Consider the following 22,420-nt stretch of genomic DNA (forward strand, 5'->3'; position numbering starts at 1 on the left):
CCCTTAGAGACCCATCTTCATTATTAATCCCAGGCCAGATGTGCGGAAGCTCGCTGATCTCCACAACGCCGCCTGACAACTTGGGGTGGCTGTGCCCTGGCCGGCATCCCTAGAATCGAGAATTCTCAGCTGGGATAGGGGTGCAGGTTGGAAACCTGGTTTAACAAATTCTTTGCTGGATACTGGGGAGCCCTTTCCTCTGGCCAAGTCTTTGGCAGGCGGCGGGCGAGGCTCTCAGGTCCCGTTCCGGGGCGCGTCTGCAGTCCCAGCGGGGAGAGCCCCCCGCAGCGGCCGTCCGCGCAGGTGCCGGACGCCCGGGCGGCTCCGCTCCCCCGCGCAGAGCCTGGAAGCGACCACCGCGCCCGGACGCTCGAGCCCCGCCGCGGCCGCACTGCGCTGCTAGTCTGAGGGTGGTGTCTGAAGTCGGGCGCTTCCTGCCTTTCCCTCCGCCTGGGTGCCCGGCTAGCGCGGCGGGGTTCCGAGATTCCCCGCTCGCCCCGCCCCGCCCGCCGCCCGCGCCCTGCACTGTGCGCGCGGCGTCCCCGCCCCCAGCCCCAAACCCCCACCCGCTGTGGCCGTAGGGGGGCACCCCCATCGGGGAGGGAGGGTGGTCCGCAGTGGCCCGGTCCCCGAGTGGCGGAGAGGTGACGGTAACCGCCTTCCCATTTCCGCCCGGCCGGCCGCGCGTCAGGGTGAGTGCAGCAGAGAGCGTTCGGTCCTGCCTCCGCCCGCCCGCGCCGGGGGCTGGCCTTGCCTCGCCGGCGCCTTTTTCCCCCGCAGCGCGGCGCCGCTTCGCCACTCGGGCACCGCAGGTAGGGCAGGAGGCTGGAGCGCCTGCTGCCCGCCGCCCGTAAGATGATCCCCTCGGCTGGACAGCTCGCCTTGCTCGCTCTGGGTACGTACGCTGCCTGCTGCGCGCCCTGAGCCACCTGCCCTCGGCGACACCCCGCTTTCCGCTGGCCCCTCCATTTCTTTTTCCTGGGGGTTTTCTGCGCCCGCCTAGGAGAGTCGAGGGAGGTTCATGCTTTTCAAGGGTTGGAGGCTGGGGGTGGGGGGCAGTGGAAGTCACGAGGGCTTACTAGGGTTTTGGAGGAGCCCATTCCAAAGAGGGGGACCGTCGAGCGCCCAGGCTTTCCCCGGGGAGTGGCCGCCTGGGCCGTGCGTGAGAACGCCGGCCGGGGAAGGGGAAGCGGTGTGCGAACGGGCTTGAACTTTAATCCGCCGCGGCTCGGTGTTCGTACACTTGCCCACACCTACCTGCATACCTGGCTGTCTCCAACCAAGCCCGTCCTCACTGGTGGCGGTAAGCATAGACGCGGAGAAGGTGGCTGGCGTCAGACCCTATGCCTCTTCCCGGTCGTATCCCCTGCCTACCCCTGAGACCCAGTGACGGGCAGAAGGTCACAATCAGCAGAGGAGCCCTCAGTCTTCTAACTTCAGGAGCTCTTGAGCTTTGGGGTATGTTTTGGATTTTTGTGCGGATTAATTGTGCTTTTAATTAACTTCCCTGGGAGAAGTGGTTTAAGTGTCAGCCGAGGGCAGGAGTGAAACCCTAGACGGAGCGTTGCCAATTTCCTTTGCGTTTGTTCTTGGAAGGGAACGCGAGTTGGGGGAAGGGAGGGAAAGTTAAACTCGCCAAACCTGGGTCTCGTCTGTGGAGCCCGTGAGTTTTTCCGCGGTGAAGTTCACAGGACCGTATGTAAGGGGTAAGGGGCGCAGTGCAGTGCGCTGCCTGGCGGGCTCTCGCCCCTCTCCGTGCCGGGCCTCTCTGCTATTGAGATAGCTGGTTAACAGCCCAGGTGTTCAGGTTTATTGGTGCAGCTTCCGTAAAATGAATTGCTCAGTCGACATCCCCTGAGCTTAACCCTATAAAGCAAGTTGCTCCTACCTGGATAATTTATTGTAGCCTGAGAAAAGCTGTGGAGCCCTTCCCCTTAAAAAATGCCCAGAGCCGCAGCCTCACCCAGTTCCTGTACAGTTTCAGAGGGCTCACGGACCCGCCTGTAATTCTGCCCATGAAACGCTGGTTAAGAACCGCAGCAGGAGGGGAGGCATCGTTTTAGAGGGAAACGGAGCAGTGGTGGAACCCAGGCTCAGAGATGTAGCTTACCCTGAAACTCACCAACAGGTGGCATGATTATGGATGGCTTTTCCTCCCCGTTTACAAAACCTTTTTAATTTTTTGTATTGACGGTTCTGATTTTCGATGGTTTTTAAAGCAACAAAACATTACTGGTACATCAGAAGCCTCCTGTCTGCAGGTACCTTTGTAGTGTTTTTTGTTTGTTTGCAAATTCTAGTAGTAATAATAGCTTATGCTATTTGAGCACTTACTCTGTGCCAGGCACTGTTCTAAGTGCTTTTCATTTAATTAATAAGTGCTATTCATTTAATTTTCCCACCAACCTGATGAAGAAGGTATTATCTTCCCTGTTTTACAGAGGAGGAAGGTGAAGTACCCAAAGCCCACAGTGAGTAAGTACTTAGGCCAGGATTGTTAGAGTGTGGGAGAATCAAGGGGTTGAAAGGTCACTTAACTGTGGTTGGTCACTAGAGTCCCATCTCCCAGTTTGGGGACTTTTCCTGAAGGTGAGATTATATGGAATACCCTAGAACTTGCTGTTAAATTGGGTTTTCTGTTGGACTCCTAGGATCTGAAGGCAGTCTTAGGTTATTCAGTGAAAATTAGAGGCAGGAAAAGATGGTGAACAAGTTTGAAGGCACCTTTGAAAGTTGCCCTGCCCTTGCCCATGAAGATTGCATGCATTCGTCATGTTATTTTTCCTTTTTGCCTCGGAGTTCAACCTGATCTTTGTTTCTTAAGAAAAGAATGTATAAACTTAAAAAGATTGATCAGTATGTAAAAGCTGGCTCATACAGTTCTAAAATATGAGCAGTTTCACTGGGTGTTGTATGGAAACCAATTTGACAATAAATTTCATATATAAAAAAAATAAAAAAAATAAAGAGCTTTACCAATCCCCCCAAAAAATAAATAAAAAAAATAAATAAAATATGAGCAGTTGGAAAGAGAAAAAAAAGGAAAAAGAAGGTAGGAGTACTTTACACCATTTTTTAAATTTATATTTCTTTTTTCTTAAGGCTTTAGTTCTGATCATTGACTACAACTTCTGCCTCCCACCTCACTTTCTGCTAGATTACTGAATAGCACTCATCAGTGCCACATGCATCTTCAATTTGCATATTTCCTCTCTAATTTCTCTTAAATTGGTTGAAGGCAGTTCCAGGCAAATCGGCAAATCTAGAAAGCCGAGATCTCTCCCCTCCTCCCCAATCTTCGTGGAGACAGTCTGAAAAGAAACTGGTTGTTTGGAGTCTCAGCTGATGCTCCTGATTACTTGGAACCTGAGCGATGATTGATGTTTTGGCTGGAAGAGTGTGGAGACTGTTGCTTAAATGGCAACATTGGAAATGTGATCCGGGTTCCTGTGGTGGCTGCCTCCATGTCAGATTTCCGTCACTGACCGGGCACACCTCGTAGGAGCTTGGCACCTTCAGTCCCACATCCTCCTCTGTGAGCAGGGAACAAGATGGTGTGATCCTGGGCAAGTCACTTAGCTTTTCTGTGTCTTGTTTTGCTCATCTGTGAAATTAACAGGATTGTTGGATATATTTAACAAACATAGAATGGTGCCTGTCACGTAGTAAGAATTGAATTAATCTTAATCTTAGTGCCATCATCACCATTGTTGTTATAACTTTGAACCCCATAGAATTCCAGATGTTACAGCAGATTGTGTCCATTCTGTAGCTGGAAAGTTTGTCTGTCTTATCTTCTAGCTCCCCACCTTTCCTAAGCCAGAAAATACCACCCAACCTAAAAACCCACTTAATGATTTAGTGAGGGTTATTTGGCAGATGCCAATTCAAGCAAGTTTGGGATTTTTTTTTTTTTGGACGTCATGAATTCTTTAATTTTTGATGCAAAACATTTGTATTTTCTCAGTGTTCAGTGGTCAGTTTATTGAAGTCAGCACTAAGTTCCAGTTTTCTTACCTGTAAAGTGGGAATAATAAAACTGCACCCACCTCACAGGCTGTTAGGAGAATCAAATGAGATGGTAAATATAGAAGCTATGTATAAACTATACTTATAAAGGACTACACACAAAATGAAATTGATTTTATAATACAGAAATGGATTTTATAATCCAGAAATAACCATTATGTTTATGGCAGTTCCCAGAAGGAGGACTGGTTGTAACCTAAAGAAGGGTCCTAGGACCCCAGGTGTCATTAAGGATGGGTACAGATGAAGCAGGTCAGCTTCCCTGTGGATTTGGGACTGAGGGACCAGTAGAGGGCATGAAGTAAGACAGCCCTCTTCTCCATTACATGGAAATGATGTCTTTCAGAGTAGACAGTGGAGGTTTGCCCAGGACACATGTTTTCCTTATTGGGCAGCCATAATTAGGGAAAGTTCACTTAGAACATGGGCTGTAAAGGTGTATATGGAAGGCTTAGAGGCTAAGTTTCCCATATTTGCTTTTCCAAAATTTGGTTTCCTAGGATAAAGAGATCTTTCTGTAAATATTCAATGTCCCCTGCAAAGGGGACCTTTCTTACAGGAGTAAATGATGCTTCCTGTTACTATGGTAACATAGGAAAAATAGCTGACTTTTCCATTAGACCTATCTCTAAGGGCCTTTTGAAAGTGTGTTTGAACAAAGTCCTACTCTGTGGACTGCCCGCTGAAAGGGATGGGCATTGGGAAGTGGAGGTTGGGTCAGCCAAAATGGGATTAGCGTGGCACACTGAATTGGGTATCTTGTGCCTGGTTTCACATGTAAAACCTCTATAGGACCTTCCACAGCGTGCCTCAAATCACAGCCACCTGGAGGGCTTGGTAAACCAGGTTGCCTGGCAGGAGGTAGGAGTTTGCATGTCTGACAAGTGTCCAGGTGTAGCTTAAGCTGCTGGTGGGGAGGAGAGGAGAGGGGCCCTTGGAGAACCACTGCTCTTCAGCCGGTTCCTGTTAGGGAAGCTTCTGGCTTACCCAGTTGCGTTTTATCTAAAGTATGTGCTGGGGCGCCTGGGTGGCTCAGTCGGTTAAGCGGCCGACTTCGGCTCAGGTCATGATCTCGCGGTCCGTGAGTTCGAGCCCCGCGTCAGGCTCTGTGCTGACCGCTCAGAGCCTGGAGCCTGTTTCAGATTCTGTGTCTCCCTCTCTCTCTGCCCCTCCCCCGTTCATGCTCTGTCTCTCTGTCTCAAAAATAAATAAACATTGAAAAAAATTAAAATAAATAAATAAATAAATAAAGTATGTGCTGATGTTTATGAATGCTGCTGTGGATTTACGAGCCATTATTAAAGGTGCTTCTGTGGCCTGTCTTGCTGACCAGAGCAGAGTTAGAACTCTTGCTGAGATCTCTTAATTGTCATAAGTGTCCTTGACCTTTACCTCTGGAAAATGTGACCATCTTCTCTCATTAGACTTAAGCTGACCAATGCTAAGCATCTCCCGCTTTCTTTTTTGGGGGGTTGCCAAAAATTAACCGTTGTTTGGCTGTCATTTCAACTATTTTTAATCACCTCATTTTAAAGTACGAATTTAATTTTATGCTGAAGGCTAATATATTTAAGATTGCATCTAGATGGAGAATTCGAGCACTTTTACAGTGACTTCTGGTTTTGTTTTGCCTTTTTTTTTCCCTTGTGAAATGTCAAGTATAAAAAATCTTTCATAGAATCAGGAAAGCCTAAAATCTAGGCTACCAGAACCATCTCTTTGGAGCTCTTCAAGTACAAGGCACATTCTCTTTAGACCAACTCCAAAAATCTGGGTAGTCTTTTGACACATTATGAATTGGTTGTACTGGGGTGCCTGGGTGGCTTAGTCAATTAAGTGTCTGGTTCTTGGTTTCAGCTCAGGTCATGATCTCATGGTTTGTGAGTTCGAGCCCCACATTGGTGCTGTCAGCCCGGAGCCTGCTTAGGATTCTGTTTCTCTCTTTCTCTGTCTCTCTCTCTCTGTCTCTCTCTCTGTCTCTCACACACACACAATAAATAAATAAACTGAAAAAAATGAATTGGTTGTATTGAATATGACGTAAATAGTTGTTACCTGGGCTTGGAAAAAGAAGTTTGTTGAAATGGAGTTTTATATTTGCTAGTGCCTTTTTCCCCCCTCAAGTCATAGGAAACACAATTTCACATGGAGTCTCTCCCCTAGTCAAGTGAATTCTATGCTCAGCACTTTTGCTTTTAATTTTTTGTTGTCTGCTTCCTTACCTTGAAAAGCATTCAGTTTCCCCCACTCTAGTGTTTGCATTTCTCAAGTACTTGTAGAGAAATGGTTAGGACTTCCTCAAGAAGGGATGTATGCGTAACTCCTTTGTGTAACAAGCTTGTGTAACTTACAGAACACCAGCCAGCTATTGTCTTACGTTTTTTGGTTTTATCTTTGAATGTGTTAACTTTTCTGTCTGGGAACCTCAGCAGCAGCGCTCTGCTCCCTCCATGTCCTGCCTTGGATTAACATTGGTTGGTGCTTGTCCTCTCTAGCAGTTGGGGATTCTTTAGAGGCAGAGATCCTGGGTGTTCATCTCTGCCCTTGGCCCATCTAGAGCACAAGTGGAACCTCAGAGGAGACCACTACACACTTGAGGACCCTCTGGGGTAGTGTAGACTCTGTTGGCAAACAATTGGCCACATAGTTAACATTTATCCTAAACTATCAAGGGTGGTTGCATACAAATTCTACCAATGCTGATACAATTAGTCTTCAGAATAATTGTTTTATTGTTATTTTTCAAAAATAGATTAGGATTTAATGTTTTTAATGATTGCAGAAAAACATTTTTCCCCTTTTCTAGACCATTTGCAAATTCTGGAAAGCATAAGAGAAAAAAGTGTTTCAGTGACCTGTTGTTCTAACACCCAAAGATAACCATGATTAACATTTTGTTATAGAGCCTATGGATGAATATATAGGTAGATATTCTTTGAAAGCATATCTGAATTTTGATGGATTCACACTGTTTAACTTACTTGTTTTTGCAATTTAACAACCTTCATAATAAACACTTTTTAAGTCATTCATTTTTTAAGTCATTAAACATTCACCCATTACATCATTCCTAGTGGCTGGGAAATAACCGCTTGACTAGATTTAATATAATTAACCAATTTTGAAACACTTTTGTCCATATACATTTTTCCCATTTCTCACTGTGAAGAATCTGCACACTATTGAGAATATAAGTTGATACAACTGTTTTGGAAGGTAGTGTGGCAATAGCTATCAATTTTAGGCGGGCATAACTTGGGTTATCAGTTCCACTTTTTGATATATATCCTGTTTAAATAGTTGCCTAAATACGCAAATAAAAATGTAAAGGATGGTGATTATTGATTAGTTTATAACAATAACAAGTTGCCAGTACCCACTGTTATAACTATTTAAGGAGATTCCTTAAACAAGTTATCTTTGTACAACAGTACAATGATTTGCTATGTAGCTATTTGAAAGAATAAAGGTTTCATGGTCTATTAAACTTAGAAAGGCATAGAACTGTATATATAGGACAGTGCCTTGGTTTCAATTGGTTAATTTTTTTTAACAAGCCTATATTAAAATGCCTGAAATCAAGGAAGATAAATGATACAACAGACATTTGTGTACATAAATGTTTGGCACATCTTTAGAAAAATTCCTAGCAATTGGTCTTTTCTCCCACCAGCAGTGTATGAACACCATTTTCTTGAATCTTCCATAACTCTAGAAGTTAGTTTTAACATTTGCCAAGTTGATTGGAGACCTCAGTCCAGGCTTCATATTTAATATTTGCTGAGATGACTAAATTATTTTTGTTGGCCATGTCATCTTATTTGCAACTTAATCTTTTCAATTTTTTTTCATATTGATTGAGCATCCTTAGAGCTTTATAATAACCATTTATATAAAAAGGATATTAATATTTTGCAGGTGTTTCCCCATTTATTGTATATCTTTTTTGGTTATGGTATTTTTGATATACCAAAGGTTTTTATGTAGCAGAAACCAAAAAAATATATCTTTCCCCTTTAAGCTCTCTGCCATCACTTACACAGTTAGGAGAACCTTCCTAAGACAAGGAAAATCTTGCCTAAGATAAGGCAAATATTTACTTATTTTTTTTCTCCTAAGTCTCATATATTATGTTCAACTATTCTATCTAGAATCTATTCTTTTATATGGTATGAAGTACAACTCACATTTCATTTTTTTTAATAGTCAACCAGTTAATGGTCTCAATTGCTATTTGTGGAATAATCTATCCTGTCTACTGTGGTTTTGATATTCCATTTTTATCCCATGCTAAATTCCTATAAGTACTTGAATTTGTATTTAATTTGGTTCTATTATTTTGTATTTTTGCACTTATTGTGAATTTGTTCATACATGTATTCTGCAAATGTTTATTGAGCACCTATTCTGTGCCAAGACAGCTTCTAGATGCTAGGGAATCAGCCAAAAATAAGACCTAGAGCTTGTGTTTTAGTGAGTTAGATATTTCTTCCTGCTCTCTATTATAACTGGTTGTTGCTAGTATTTAAAAATATATATTTCTGGGGCACCTGGGTGGCTCAGTCGGGTGGGCGTCCGACTTCAGATCACTTCATGATCTCACGGTTTGTGAGTTCGAGCCCCACGTCGGGCTCTGTGCTGACAGCTCAGAGCCTGGAGCCTGCTTCAGATTCTGTGTCTCCCTCTCTCTCTGCCCCTCCCCTGCTCATGCTCTGTCTCTCTCTGTCTCAAAAATAAATAAAAACATCAAAAAATTAAAAAAAATAATAAAAATAAAAATATATATTTCTTTTGTAATGGGTTTTGTTAATTCTAATAGTCCTTCAGTTTATTCTCTTTGGTTTGCCGGTACATGATCATGTAATCTTGAATAGTGATAGCTTTTCCTCCTTCCATTCCATATTTTTAGCCCTTACTACTTTTTCTTATAGCTGGCTAGAATTTGAAGAACATTTTTTATTTTTTTTTAATTTATTTTTTAAATATTTATTTATTTTTGAGAGGAGAGAGACTGAGTGGGGAAGGGGCAAAGAGAAAGGGAGACATAGAATCAGAAGCAGGCTTCAGGCTCTGAGCTGTCAGCCCAGGGTCCCATGCGGGGCTCGAACTCCAGAACTGTGAGATCATGACCTGAGCCGAAGTGGGACGCTTAACTGACTGAGCCAGTCAGGCACCCCAAAGAACATTTTTTAAAAGGCAATAGATATCCTTTCATTTTTCTTGACTTACTGATAATATTTGTAGCATAAACAGTTAAGGATGACTTTGTGATTATGTATATGTGAGGACATATTATATATACATAGGTGTGAAAATGTATATATAGTAAAACCGTGGTTTGTGAGCATAATCTGTCCCAGAAACATGCTTGTAATCCAAAGCACTTGTATATCAAAGTGAATTTCAAGAACCATTTGGCTCAGTTGTGATCACGTGACATTTACCGTCACATATTACTCACATTGCAAGACATCACTCGTTTATCAAGTTAAAATATATTGGAAGTGTTTGCTCATCTTGCAGAACACTGGCAGAACAAGTTACTCGCAATCCAAGGTTTTACTGTATGTGTATATATACAAATAAACTTTATCACGTTAATAAAATGCACTTTATAACCTACTAAAAGATTTGGCATTTAGCTTTGTTTTTTATTAAAAAAATTTTTTTTTTCAACGTTTTTTTAATTTATTTTTGGGACAGAGAGAGACAGAGCATGAATGGGGGAGGGGCAGAGAGAGAGGGAGACACAGAATCGGAAACAGGCTCCAGGCTCCGAGCCATCAGCCCAGAGCCTGACGCGGGGCTCGAACTCACGGACCGCGAGATCGTGACCTGGCTGAAGTCGGATGCTTAACTGACTGCGCCACCCAGGCGCCCCTAGCTTTGTTTTTTAAAGCAGAGGAGATAATACGAGTTGTGGGTCTTGCTTTTTTCAAATGTTTTGAGGACTTTTATTGACCTGATTATGTTAAAGCCATCCTTCACTTCCCCGGAATGAACCCTCCTTGGCTCTGTGGGATTATTCTCTGTACATACTGCTGGATTTGATCCATTCTGAAGTTTGGAGGCCTTGTTTTCTTTTTTAGTGTTCTGTTTTGTGTTTTGTTTTTTGTTTTTTATTTAAGAGAGTGTGAGTGAGGGAGAGGGGCAGAGAGGGAGAGAGAAAGAATCTTAAGCAGGCTCCACGCTCAGCAATGAGCCCAACTCGGGCTCTGTCCTATGGTTATGACCTGAGATCATGACCTGAGCCGAAATCAAGATGCTCAACCAACTGAGCCACCCAGGTGCCCCTCCTTTTTAGGTTTTGATATCAGCATTATGTCAGCTTTATAAAATACATTTTTTTTTCAACGTTTTTTATTTATTTTTGGGACAGAGAGAGACAGAGCATGAATGGGGGAGGGGCAGAGAGAGAGGGAGACACAGAATCGGAAACAGGCTCCAGGCTCTGAGCCATCAGCCCAGAGCCTGACGCGGGGCTCGAACTCACGGACCGCGAGATCGTGACCTGGCTGAAGTCGGACGCTTAACCGACTGCGCCACCCAGGCGCCCCTATAAAATACATTTTAAAACATTCCGTCTGTTATATACTCTTAAGTAGTTGAGATATGGAAGCAAATGGCTCTGTGAAGGTTTGAAAGAAATTGCTAGTGGTCAGTTTAAATTTTCCACCTCTTGAGTCATTTTTGGTAATTATTTTCCTCACCATCTATTCAATTCAGATTTCTAAATTTCTAGCATAGATTTGTAAACAATCTCATTTTAACTTAAAGTTTTCTTTTGCATCTGTGGTCCCAGCTAATGTGACTTTACCAAATATGAAAATAAGTAAGTACCTAGGCCCCCAAAACAAAATACATTTTTAAGTTTGTTTTTCTTGATAATACTTGGAGGGGGGGACCCAAAATCTATCTATCTATCTTTCTTCCTTCCTTCCTTCCTTTCATTCACAGGGAGAGACAGAGCATGAACAGGGGAGGGGCAGAGAGAGAGGGAGACACAGAATCTGAACCAGGCTCCAGACTCTGAGCTGTCAGCACAGAGCCCCATGCAGGGCTCGAACTCACAAACCGCGATATCGTGACCTGAGCCGAAGTCGGACGCTTAACCGACTGAGCCACCCAGGCGCCCCTTCTTTTTAATCTTAAACCAAATTCAAGCGAAGGCTTCATTTTAATAGTGTTCCCAGGAGCCCAGGGAAATAACCAGTTTATTTGCATAACTGTATGTGCCAAAGTTGTTATAGTAATGCCATTTCTGATTTGGATGATGCGTAGCATTGTAATTTCTAGCAAAGGCTACTAACTAGCTTCCTGTTGGCTCAAGCTTTAAAAAGTTTAGGGGCGCCTGGGTGGCGCAGTCGGTTAAGCGTCCGACTTCAGCCAGGTCACGATCTCGCGGTCCGTGAGTTCGAGCCCCGCCATCAGGCTCTGGGCTGATGGCTCGGAGCCTGGAGCCTGTTTCCGATTCTGTGTCTCCCTCTCTCTCTCTGCCCCTCCCCCATTCATGCTCTGTCTCTCTCTGTCCCAAAAATAAATAAAAAACGTTAAAAAAATAAAATAAAATAAAATAAAATAAAAAGTTTAAAAACCTCCAAATACACTACTGTGTCCATGAGATGCCACTAGAGTGTTTGAAGCAAGACAGCCAGTACTGGTGTGGGAGATTTTTGCCATTTGCTCATTTGCTTTTTGGTTCTTTTTTGTTTTTACGATCAGAACTTCTCAGTAAAAAAAAATATTGGATTCTTACAAAGAGACCATATCTTCAGCTTGAGTTCTTTAGGGCCTTTGATCTGAGTTTGAATGAGGTCAGTAAACAATTCTCCTGGGCACTTAAAGGACAGATGCACCTTTACTGCTGTTTCGTCATCTCTTGCCAGGTCAGAGGCATTCTCTGGGTAATTACTTCCAAGAGGTGCAGGAGATTAACTGGCTAAATGGTACACGTAATGCGGTGACACAAAAGTGGCTGAAGCAGATAAATGAGAGGTTTGCAATTACACACTCTGCTCCCCTCCCTCTGCTGGGCCTTGGGAACCAATACAGCGAACACAAACATAAGATACTTTTCTTGGTTGAAAGAGAAAGCGTAAGACCTATAACTTTGACCATGGCAGTGGCTCTGAGGAGCTGGCATGTGAACTATGGAGGGACATAACCTGTTCATCTTCTATGTCACTGAGCTCAGTTGGAAACTCTGGGCTTGAACACTTCTCACCTTGGAACAGTTTCTGGGTTATTATTTTTGCTTTGGAGGAGCGTATCATCAGGCCTGTTTGCATGCTGTACACATTCCCTGCCAGCAAATTTAAACAATGACAGATGTTTTTTGCACATAGCAGACCTTGGGTGTTATAATTAGGGTTTCAGGGGATGAATCATAGGCCCCTGAACTGGAATGAAAGCAAGCTTGGAGCCTGAGCATTATTTAGAGAGGTGAGGTAAACTCATAGATCACACAGATGGGGAATCTTTCAGGATCTGGACTGTCTCTAAATCTCATCAGCCCCTCCCTTGCCACACAAAGAAAACCCCAAAACGGGCGCCTGGGTGGCTCAGTCGGTTGAGCGTCCAGCTTCGGCTCAGGTCATGTTCTCAGGGTTCCTGGGTTCAAGCCCCACATGGAGCTTTGTGCTGACAGCAGGGAGCCTCCTTTGGATTCTCTGACTCCCCTCTCTTTGCACCTCGCCTGCACTCGCTTGCTCTCTCACTCTCTCAAAAAAACATTAAAAAGAAAACCCCAAAACAAACAGGCTTCTTAGTGTCCACAGAACACGTCCACCCTCTGGTCACCACCTCCCCACGTGGGTCATTCGGGGTACACACCTTCTCTGCTGGCCTCGGTTAAATCCCCCTCACTCTTTTTCCAAAATGAAGTTCAAATCAGAATCTATAAACAGAAGAATCAAAAAAGCACCCCCCAAATTTGACATCATTTTACTAGGTTTAACTGGCAAGTATCCTACCAGATCTCTTTCTCTGTATGGATACAGATATTTGTAAACTCACTTCTTCCTTCAAACAAAAAAAAGCATTTGGTATTTTTAAATCTGCTTTTCACTTACAGTATGTAGGGAAGATATTTCTGTAGCAAAAATGCAAAAAAAAAAAATCTATCAACCTATCCTTTTTATGATGTCTATAACACATTCCATTGTACAACTCTATCATTGTTCATTTGTCCATCCTTTATGGGTAGAGATATAGGTTGTCTCAAACTCGGATATTCAAACCTGAAATGAAAATTCTTGCAGCTAAATCATTACTAGTATCTTCTAATTATCTTCTATGACCAAATCCCCAGAAATGCACTACTAGGTCAAAAGGTACACACTTTTTCACCTCTTAATATGTTTTGACAATCTGCCCTCCAAAAAGCTGTACAGATGTATATGTCTACCACCTACGTGTGAATGCCTATTTGTTGGCAAACTTGCCTATGATTAGTATTTTAATTTTCTAGATTCTGTTAACTGTGTTAGAAAAATGGTGTCTCGTTGTTTTAATTTGTATTTCTTTGGTTAAAACCAAAGTTTGATAACATTGAATGCTTTTTTCATGTTTGAGTGTTTGAATTTTCTTGTGAATTAGACCATGTTTCAGGTAGATTATTTTCTTATTGATTTGTAAGCAGTTTTTTTAAAAGATCTATTGAAAATATTTCCTTCATTGTCCTGGGTACATTTGTATGTGTTGTGTTTGGGTTTACAGAAGTATCATTTTGTTTTTGTTTTTAACTTTTAAGGACTTAAAATCTGTTCATTTTTCCTTTAGGATTTCTACTTGGGATAGGAAGGAATTTGCTGTGACTCTTTGTCTCATTTCCCCTTCTACTTTAAAAATTTTTATTAACGTTTATTTGTCATTGAGAGACAGAGCATGAGCAGGGGAGGGGCAGAGAGAGGAGGAGACACAGATTCCGAAGCAGGCTCCAGGCTCCCAGCTGTCAGCGGGGCTCGAACTCACAAACCGCAAGATCATGACCTGAGCCGAAGTCGGCCGCTCAACTGACTGAGCCACCCAGGCGCCCCTCCCCTCCTACTTTTATGTTGTTACTTTTTGGATTTAAATTTCAATTCTTGGGGCACGTGGGTGGATCAGTTGGTTGAGCGTCAGACTCTTGATTTTGGCTCAGGTCATGATCCCGGGGTAGTGAGATCAAGCCCTGTGTCAGGCTCAGCGATGAGCATGGAACCGGCTTGAGATTGTCTCTCTCTCTCTCTCCCTCTGTCCCTCTCCCCTGCTCGCTCACTCTCGCTCACTCTTGCTCTCAAATAAAAAATAAATCAATTTCAATTCTTTGGGAATATATTTCGGTGTAACATGTGGGATAGGAATCTAACTTGCCTTTTTGCCAAATACTGATCCAGTTACTCTATGCCATTCGTTGAATAATTTATTCTCTAATCACTGATTCCAAATCCTACTTTTGTCACTTGAGACAGTTTAGGAGTATTTGAGTCTATTTGTGGAGTTTTCATTCTGTTCCATTAATTTGAGGCTCATCCTATAGTGAAACATTGTTTTGAGTTGGGAATGCGTCATTTGCCCCAGGAGGTGGGGGCAGAAAATATTGAAAACTGGGAAAGTAGACAGTGTAGTACAGTAGATAGCACTTCACATTCATGGCTCCCTTTCATGACAAGACTTCTACTTCTGTCCCACCTAGAGCCTGTTGGAGGAAGAAACACTTGTGGTGGTGGAGAGAAGGATTACTTACCATGTTTGAATCCCTGGGGAGAAAGGATGACTGACCTCATTCCTTAGCTTGCCTGAAGACTGATGGGCACTCAGTCTCACTGTTCTGAAAGGCATGGTGAACCTGCTTGTATGTTCTTATTGTTTCTGGAACTTTGTGCTTTGCAGGAACTGGGGGCATGAGGCAGGCCTGCAGTCCTCCGTGTGATGTTCTGGTTAACGGAGACTGTATTTTCACGTCCCCTTTTCAGATGGGAGTACTGTGGAGTAAGTGTGCCATGGCATTCTCAGAGCCACAGACCAAATCTGGTGTGCCTCCCAGGAATAGAGAATAATTAAAGAATCAAAGAAGAATTTAACAGAAAAAAATCATCTATTATCTTCTATATTAAAACAAACTCAGGGGCACCGGGGTTGCTCAGTCAGTTAAGCATCCGATATTGACGCAAGTCATGATCTCGCGGTTTGTGGGTTCTGGCCCCGCATTGGGCTCTGTGCTGATAGCTCAGAGCCTGGAGCCTTCTTCGGATTCTGTGTCTTCCTCTCTCTCTCTGCCCCTCCCCCGCCAAAATAAATAAACATTAAAAAAATAAAATAAACCCTCGGCTGTATTAGTTAATAGAATGCAAGATTGAAATACCAAAATTAATTTTTAGGATATAGGACTTTAGATAAATTTCTATTCTTTTTTTCCTTTTGGAATGTTTCAGGGTGTGCCCCCAGACTCTTGAGGAATAGGTATGAGTTCCTTCTCTTTGCCATTTAGGGGGGTTTAGTGGCAAAGTTTGAGGAGTACTGTCTCACGTGGATGACTGATTTTCAGATATTTAAAGTAGTCAAAACAGTAACTAAACCTATTATTCTAGCTTCGTTATTCTTCTGCTTGTTTTAGATTTAATTTGCTTTTCTAAGTTTTCCCAAGATGAAAACTTAGACTACTGATTTTAGATTTTTCTTCTTTTCTAATATATTCATTCAGTAATGTAAATTTCCCTCTAAGCACTGCTTTTGCTGCATCCCACAAATTTTGATGAGTTGTGTTTCCATTTTTATTTAGTTCAAAATATTTTTTTTTATTTTTTTTTTAACGTTTATTTATTTTTGAGACAGAGAGAGACAGAGCATGAATGGGGGAGGGGCAGAGAGAGAGGGAGACACAGAATCCGAAACAGGCTCCAGGCTCTGAGCAGTCAGCACAGAGCCTGACGCGGGGCTCAAACTCATGGACCGCGAGATCATGACCTGAGCCGCAGTCGGCAGCTTAACCGACTGAGCCACCCAGGCGCCCCAGTTCAAAATATTTTTTTAATTCCTCTTGAGATCTCTTCCTTGACCCAGGTGTTTTTTAAATGTATTTTGTTTAATGTCCAGTATTTGGGGGGTTTTCCAGTTATATTCCTCTTACTGACTTCAGGTGTAACTCCATTCCGGTCTAAGAGCAGACACTGTATGATTTCTAGTATTTTAAATGTGTTAAAGTGTATTTTATAATCCAGAATATGGTGTATCTTGGTGAAGACCGTGTATTCTGTTGTTGAATGTAGTAGTCTGCGAATGTCCTATCCAGTTGGTTGATGGCGTGTCCTTACTGATTTTCTGCCTGATGAATCCATCCATTTCTGATAGGGGGTTATTGAAGTCTCTGAATATAATAGCGGATTCATCCATTTCTCCTTGTAGTTCCATTAATTTTTTCCTTCGGTATTCTGGCATTCTGTTAGGCACATACACATTAACATTAAGCCACCTCATTCTTCAATGATTTAGAAGCTGTTTCAGCATTTCTCAGTGACTTCAGTGCCTGAAGGTCATCACTAGTAAACTCTTTAGCCCCACATGGTACCCGTAGTTGATGCAAAACTTCCCATGTTATCTGTAAATGAGAAGTCAAGTCTTCTGACTTGAATAGCAGAACTCTGCTCTGTTTTAACTTATGGAGAGAAAAAAATATAAAAGTAATTACTCCCAAGTTTCTGACTAGTGCTCTATTAGGGTCAAGAGAGTGGGATCTTCTTTGATAGAGATCATTTCAAGTACATTCTTATTTTGAATCCTATCCTCTGTAGGTTGTAGAAGATTTCCAAATGGACTGGGTATGCCCGGTGAACCACCTGAAAGTTAGAGATTTACATTTAGGAAAACAACACCAACTCACTACGTAATGTGAGCTTATTGTCTTGTGAAGTGCCTCTTTTCCCTACTGTGGAAGAGAGGGAAAAATAAACAAAACAGACCTTTAAACTAAATGGGATTTTTTGGATTTTCAGATAAAAGGCAGGCCATTTTTCTTTTAACAGTAATAACAGAGGCATTTGGAGTATCTCTGCTATCATCCCGTTTAGAATATATCCAAGGGATCCAACAGTAGTTGTGATCTTTGTGAACCAAGCCTAGTGTAACTGTTGGTTCTTAATTCACCCCAACTAGCTACTTTATTCATTTAATGGTGTGCTATAGAGCCAAAGGCATGAATAACCAAAATGAGATCTATCAGCTTGTAATGAGGGGTGCTATTTATTCACTTTAGGTCATTTGTTTTCTACATGGAATTGTTCACTGCAGCAAACATTTAATGTGTATCAGATCATCTGCTGGGTTTGGTGATATTAATGCAAAGAGGGTCATGCCCTAGCCTTTGCCCTCAAGCCCTGAATTCTTGGTAGATTGTGGCAGAAGCAGACATAGTTTTTTACAATATGACGTGAGGTACACAGCGAGCACCTTGCACTCAAGAGGAAGGTTAGGGGTATGACAGGACAAGGCACAATCTGAACAGATAATGGCCATCACTTACAACAACACCTGCTAAGTGGTAATTTCTTTTTTTTTTTTTTTTTTTTCAACATTTATTTATTTTTGGGACAGAGAGAGACAGAGCATGAACGGGGGAGGGGCAGAGAGAGGGGGAGACACAGAATCGGAAACAGGCTCCAGGCTCTGAGCCATCAGCCCAGAGCCTGACGCGGGGCTCGAACCCAAGGACCGCGAGATCGTGACCTGGCTGAAGTCGGATGCCCAACCGACTGCGCCACCCAGGCGCCCCATGGTAATTTCTTTAGAGTCTTACCTGTTGCACAAACTCCTTTAACCCATCTAGCAACCCTTGGACATATGGTGATTATCCCCATTGTACAGATGAGGAAGCTGAAGCATTTACTTGCCCAGTATCCCACAGCAAGCAAGTGGCAGAACAAGAATTTGAACCTGGGACCCTTGACTGCTGGCCTAGTAATCCTGCTGCTCTGTGTCCACCACAGAAGGCTGTGGATGCTGAGATGCCTAGCCCTGTTCATGTATGAAAATGCCATTTTGTAGCAGACATTAAGCTAAATGTAATCAGACTTAAACAGCTGCTCTCTTAAGTTTTTTCTGTCATAGTGACAGTAAGTGTCATGCAAGTAATTGCCATGCTGGCTCACAAGAAATATTGCCACTTCCCAATGCTGTGAAATACAAACGAATGTGGTCTGGTCCTTTCTTCTCTCCTTCAGGTCAAGAGTTAGCTGTTTGGAAGACAGATAGTCACATGAGGCATGCTACTTAACATGTTGTGTTGTGACCAGGGAACCTCTAAAATGAATTCATTGGGGCGCCTGGGTGGCTCAGTCGGTTAAGCGTCCGACTTCAGCTCAGGTCACGATCTCACGGTCCGTGAGTTCAAGCCCCGCATCCGGCTCTGGGCTGATGGCTCAGAGCCTGGAGCCTGCTTCGGATTCTGTGTCTCCCTTGCTCTCTGCCCCTCCCCCATTCATGCTCTGTCTCTCTCTGCCTCAAAAATAAATAAACGTTTAAAAAAATTTTTTTTAAATAAATAAAATGAATTCATTAATGGAGGCTGCTATGCATTTCTACCATACAGTTCAGAAAAATTTTTTACTATTTTATTTTAGAGAGAGGGAGAATGCGTGCATGGAGAGGGAGGGGCAGAGACAGAGGGGGACAGAGGATCTGAAGAGAGCTCTGTACTGACCGCAGCGAGCCTGATGCAGGGCTCAAACTCACTAACTGAAAGATCAGGACTTGAGCTGAAGTCGGACTCTCAACCAACTGAACCACCCAGGCACCACCCCTCCACCGTACATTTCTTAAAAGGTTTTTGTTATAAAGGGTGATTTCTTCGATTTATGCAGGCAGGCTGTCCTCCAATGCGTGATGTCCCTGAAAGTCACAGTGTGTGTGCGCTCTAGCCTGTAAGACCTCTGCTGGAGTTCTGGCTTCACCTCCTCACCCTACCTCCGTGTCTCTCCAGTTGACATTTCCCCCAAATAATAGTGGGAGAAGGCAAAGTCTTTACTGCTTTTACATTAACACCTTTAGTTCTTCACAGCCCAGCTAAAGATAGAATCTGTGTTAGCACATTTGCTAATAGCTGGCTTACGTTCAGACTGTTCACCCTTAACTTTAGCCGTGATGTGTACCCACAAAAGAACACAGGTACTTATAATAACTTGATAGGACAGTAGATCAGGAAGGAAAGAACACTTAGCATTTCACTTGTATCTGGGAACTTCCTTTATTTGGCCGGCAGCACTTTTTGATGGCCTTTGCACCTCCGAGTAGATAATTTAATATCTGGATCCTCGGGTGATGGAGCAGGGCTGTAGTGTGGACATTTTACAAATGTGTATTAAAAGTGCGGGTTTCCCCTTTAGGTAAAGAGGTAAGACCCTTTGTCAAGTCGTCTGCAGGTACCCCCTCCCTGTGTGCATTAGGCCACTTCACTTTGACAAAAGACCTACATTAGTACCTCTTTTCACGAACCAAAAAGAAATCTAAAGAGAAATCGTAAAAGTTAAAATAGCTTCTGGCATTTGTTTTGAGCTTTTATAGAGGCAGCATGTGCCCCAAGCAGCAAGAACGGCCATGCCAAGCTTGTTCCCCAAACTATGCTCAGCATCTAGCCGCCATATTTTTGCACTGTGTCTGTGAGCGTCTGTGTTTTATCTCTATTTATTTTGTGCATCTGTTAGCAAGATGTGTCCTATAGTATCAGAAAAGCCCATGAGGTTATTTTTGGGGTCTAGGATTGCTCAAAAATGTTTCCATATAAATTAGCGGTGATTGCTTCTTCACTTCACGCCACTGTGGCTTACAGAAGATTTCATGAGAATACCCTTCTTTCAGATAGCGGCGGAAACCTGTGTGTATTGCTAACACAAAACAGCCAGCGGGATGGGCTACTTCTGCAATGACACACCTCTTTCTGGAAAAAAAAGATGTGGCTTTAAAAATCACTGTCTAGGGGCAAGTGGGTGGCTCAGTTGGTTGAGCATTCGACTTCGGCTCAGGTCATGATCTCATGGTTCGTGGGTTCGAGCCCTGTGTTGGGCTCTGTGCTGACAGCTCAGAGCCTGGAGCCTGCTTCAGATTCTGTGTCTCCTTCTCTCACTGCACCACTGTTTGTACTCTGTCTCTCAAAAATGAATAAATGTTAAAAAAAAAAAATGTTTTAAATCACTGTCTTCTTTAAAGGACTTTTCTAGAACATTCTCTCCTTTGCTTGTAAGTCCGAATCATTCATATCTCTAGTTTGCTTGGATTGCCTCCACTGCAGTACCTTCCCAAACCCTCTAGAAAAGTTGACCAGTTGGTAATTCTGTAAAAGCCCATCCTCCTGGCCCATGGGGGAGGAAAAGTTGATGTTTTAGGCAGCCAGGAAACTAAACTATCTCCTGAGATTTAAACACCCAGATAGCACCTCCTCATAAAAATTCTGTTGTTCTCCGAGCAGAAGGCCTGCTTGTATTTTCCATGGGGCTTTTCCTCACTGCCCTGTAGGCTCCCTTGATCTATATTTGCGTCACCTCATCTCCAGCAACCCACTATCTAACATTTCTTCCTCCGATTGATGCTCTTCAGTTGTGACATTTATCAGGAGAAAAAGAAAGAAAGGTTTAACCTTTTGGAACGGAGCAGTCCCTTTGGGTCCAAATGCCCTCATCCTTTCAACTTGCACCTCAGACCCCGATGAACCCAAATTGCACGGAGCTAGTGAGTGGTAACAAGGACAAGATGTTGGTGGAATAACCCCACTGTTTTCCAGCAGTAAAGAAAATAAATGCGCTTAATCATTCGTAGATGTGCTTCACCTACTAATCAGGGCACAACCCTCTCCAGCTGTTTTCTCTTCCCCTGTGGGAGGCGCCGCCTGCAGTGGGGAGAGGGCTCTGCTCCAGTGGGTGACTGTTCCCGGGCCAAGGATGGAGCCGCTCTGTCTGAGAGCGCCAGCTCTTGCAAGCCCGCCCTGCGGACAGTTGATCTGAGTTCTCAGCCTTGAGAAGTGAACCAGGGAGGTTGTGGGGGCAGGGGGGATTATCCTAGAAAATAGGATATGATATGTGTCTTCCCTTGAATATGCCTCATTAAATGAGGCAGGTACCTGTGGCCCTTGCAAATGGAGAAGAAGGTTGGACTGCAAGGTAGAAGCCCTTCCTCTGCCTGTGGTCTTCATCCCTGAGGGCACCACGGCCCCCAGGCTGGTCCTGGCTCAGCCAAGAATGCCCTCTGGGGGCCGTGATGTCATCTGACTCCACTGCTGGCTGTGCAGAAGTGGGCGAATGGCCTCACTGTTTGGTCTTAAAGATAAAGTCATTAACTTTGTATAAAAGCATGTTTAGGCGCCCAATGAGGTCATTAGAAAGCATTGAAGAAGTCTGGATTGTTCTAAACCACTACCCATGCACTGTTCTTGGTTTTCCCCACTTTAGCTTCTTCGGAAAGGGCCTTGTTGTTTTTACCTGGGCTGTTTATCACTTGATAAGCTATTTTAGAGGCTCCAAAGGCAGAAATTTTCTGAAAATCTAGAACTTTGTTTATACAAAAGCCTTTCGCTTTGAGGATGGAGATAAATTGGTATGAATAGCTATTGGTATTTTTAGGTACTGCCTCCCTTATACTGGGGGGAAAGAATCCACTTTTATTTTGTCATACCAGTGAGTGTCTGCAGGTGATCTCTTGCTCCGTTGACAGTAATCGTGTGTGTGATGTGCGTCTCATCTAGAGGTTTCTGTTCCTACTTCTTGGCATTTTCTTTCACCTTCCCTCTTACCCTTATTCTCAACTTCTGCAGTGCCTTGCATAATACCTAACATTTAATGGTTGACTGATACACTTTTATTGATGACGAATAATTTACTTCGAGTCTCTTTCCTCTTCTCTCTCCTCTTCCTTTCCCTTCTTATCCTTACTCCCAAAATAGCATCGACGTAGCAGCAGATAGGAACACTGACTTCTACCTTCCTTGGGGAAAAGGACTCCTTTCCCAAGGCTATGTGGCCTGTCCTAGCATTCCAGCCCCACACGCATCTCACCATCATGACACCCGCATTAGTGGGGGTGACCATCTCTGTTTCTCTCCCACAGCCACTGTAGGGGAGTATGAAGGACAATAGAAAGCTGGGCTATGCTCGTACAGGGCATAAAAGGTTGCTACAGAGGCAGGACATTTACAGCAGAAAAACCCAGAGCAGAGAATAGTCTCCTGGTCTGTACATTTGCAGCTTGTGTGTCCTCTGGTCACAAGTGAGTGCAAAGCCTGTTTGCTTTGCTCCTTGTGGGCCCTTCTCTCTTGATCCTGGGATGCTTTAGTCCAGCCTGCAGGCGGTAATGGAAAGGATATGTGGTAAGTAGGGTTAGATACCGTGTAAGCTTCCAGAAAGCCTTGAACACAGCTACTGTTACCCAGAGA

At 43.5% G+C, this 22,420-nt stretch overlaps 1 protein-coding gene across 4 annotated transcripts in view; it reads left to right on the top strand.

Moving 5' to 3' along the window:
* Positions 1-546: 546 nt before the first annotated feature.
* Positions 547-22,420, top strand: part of TGFA (transforming growth factor alpha) — a 116,861-nt gene continuing 94,987 nt past the window's right edge. For 2 of the 4 annotated variants that reach the window (XM_058683787.1, XM_058683789.1), the window contains exon 1: positions 547-895. In XM_058683787.1, the coding sequence (XP_058539770.1) occupies positions 856-895 (40 nt within the window). In that variant the 5' untranslated portion in view covers positions 547-855. Of the gene's footprint in view, positions 896-945; positions 1,459-22,420 lie in introns of those variants that run through there. The other 2 variants (XM_058683786.1, XM_058683785.1) reach the window with 2 other exon arrangements.

This window comes from Neofelis nebulosa, chromosome 9 (assembly GCF_028018385.1).
Source record: "Neofelis nebulosa isolate mNeoNeb1 chromosome 9, mNeoNeb1.pri, whole genome shotgun sequence".
NCBI lineage: Eukaryota > Metazoa > Chordata > Mammalia > Carnivora > Felidae > Neofelis > Neofelis nebulosa.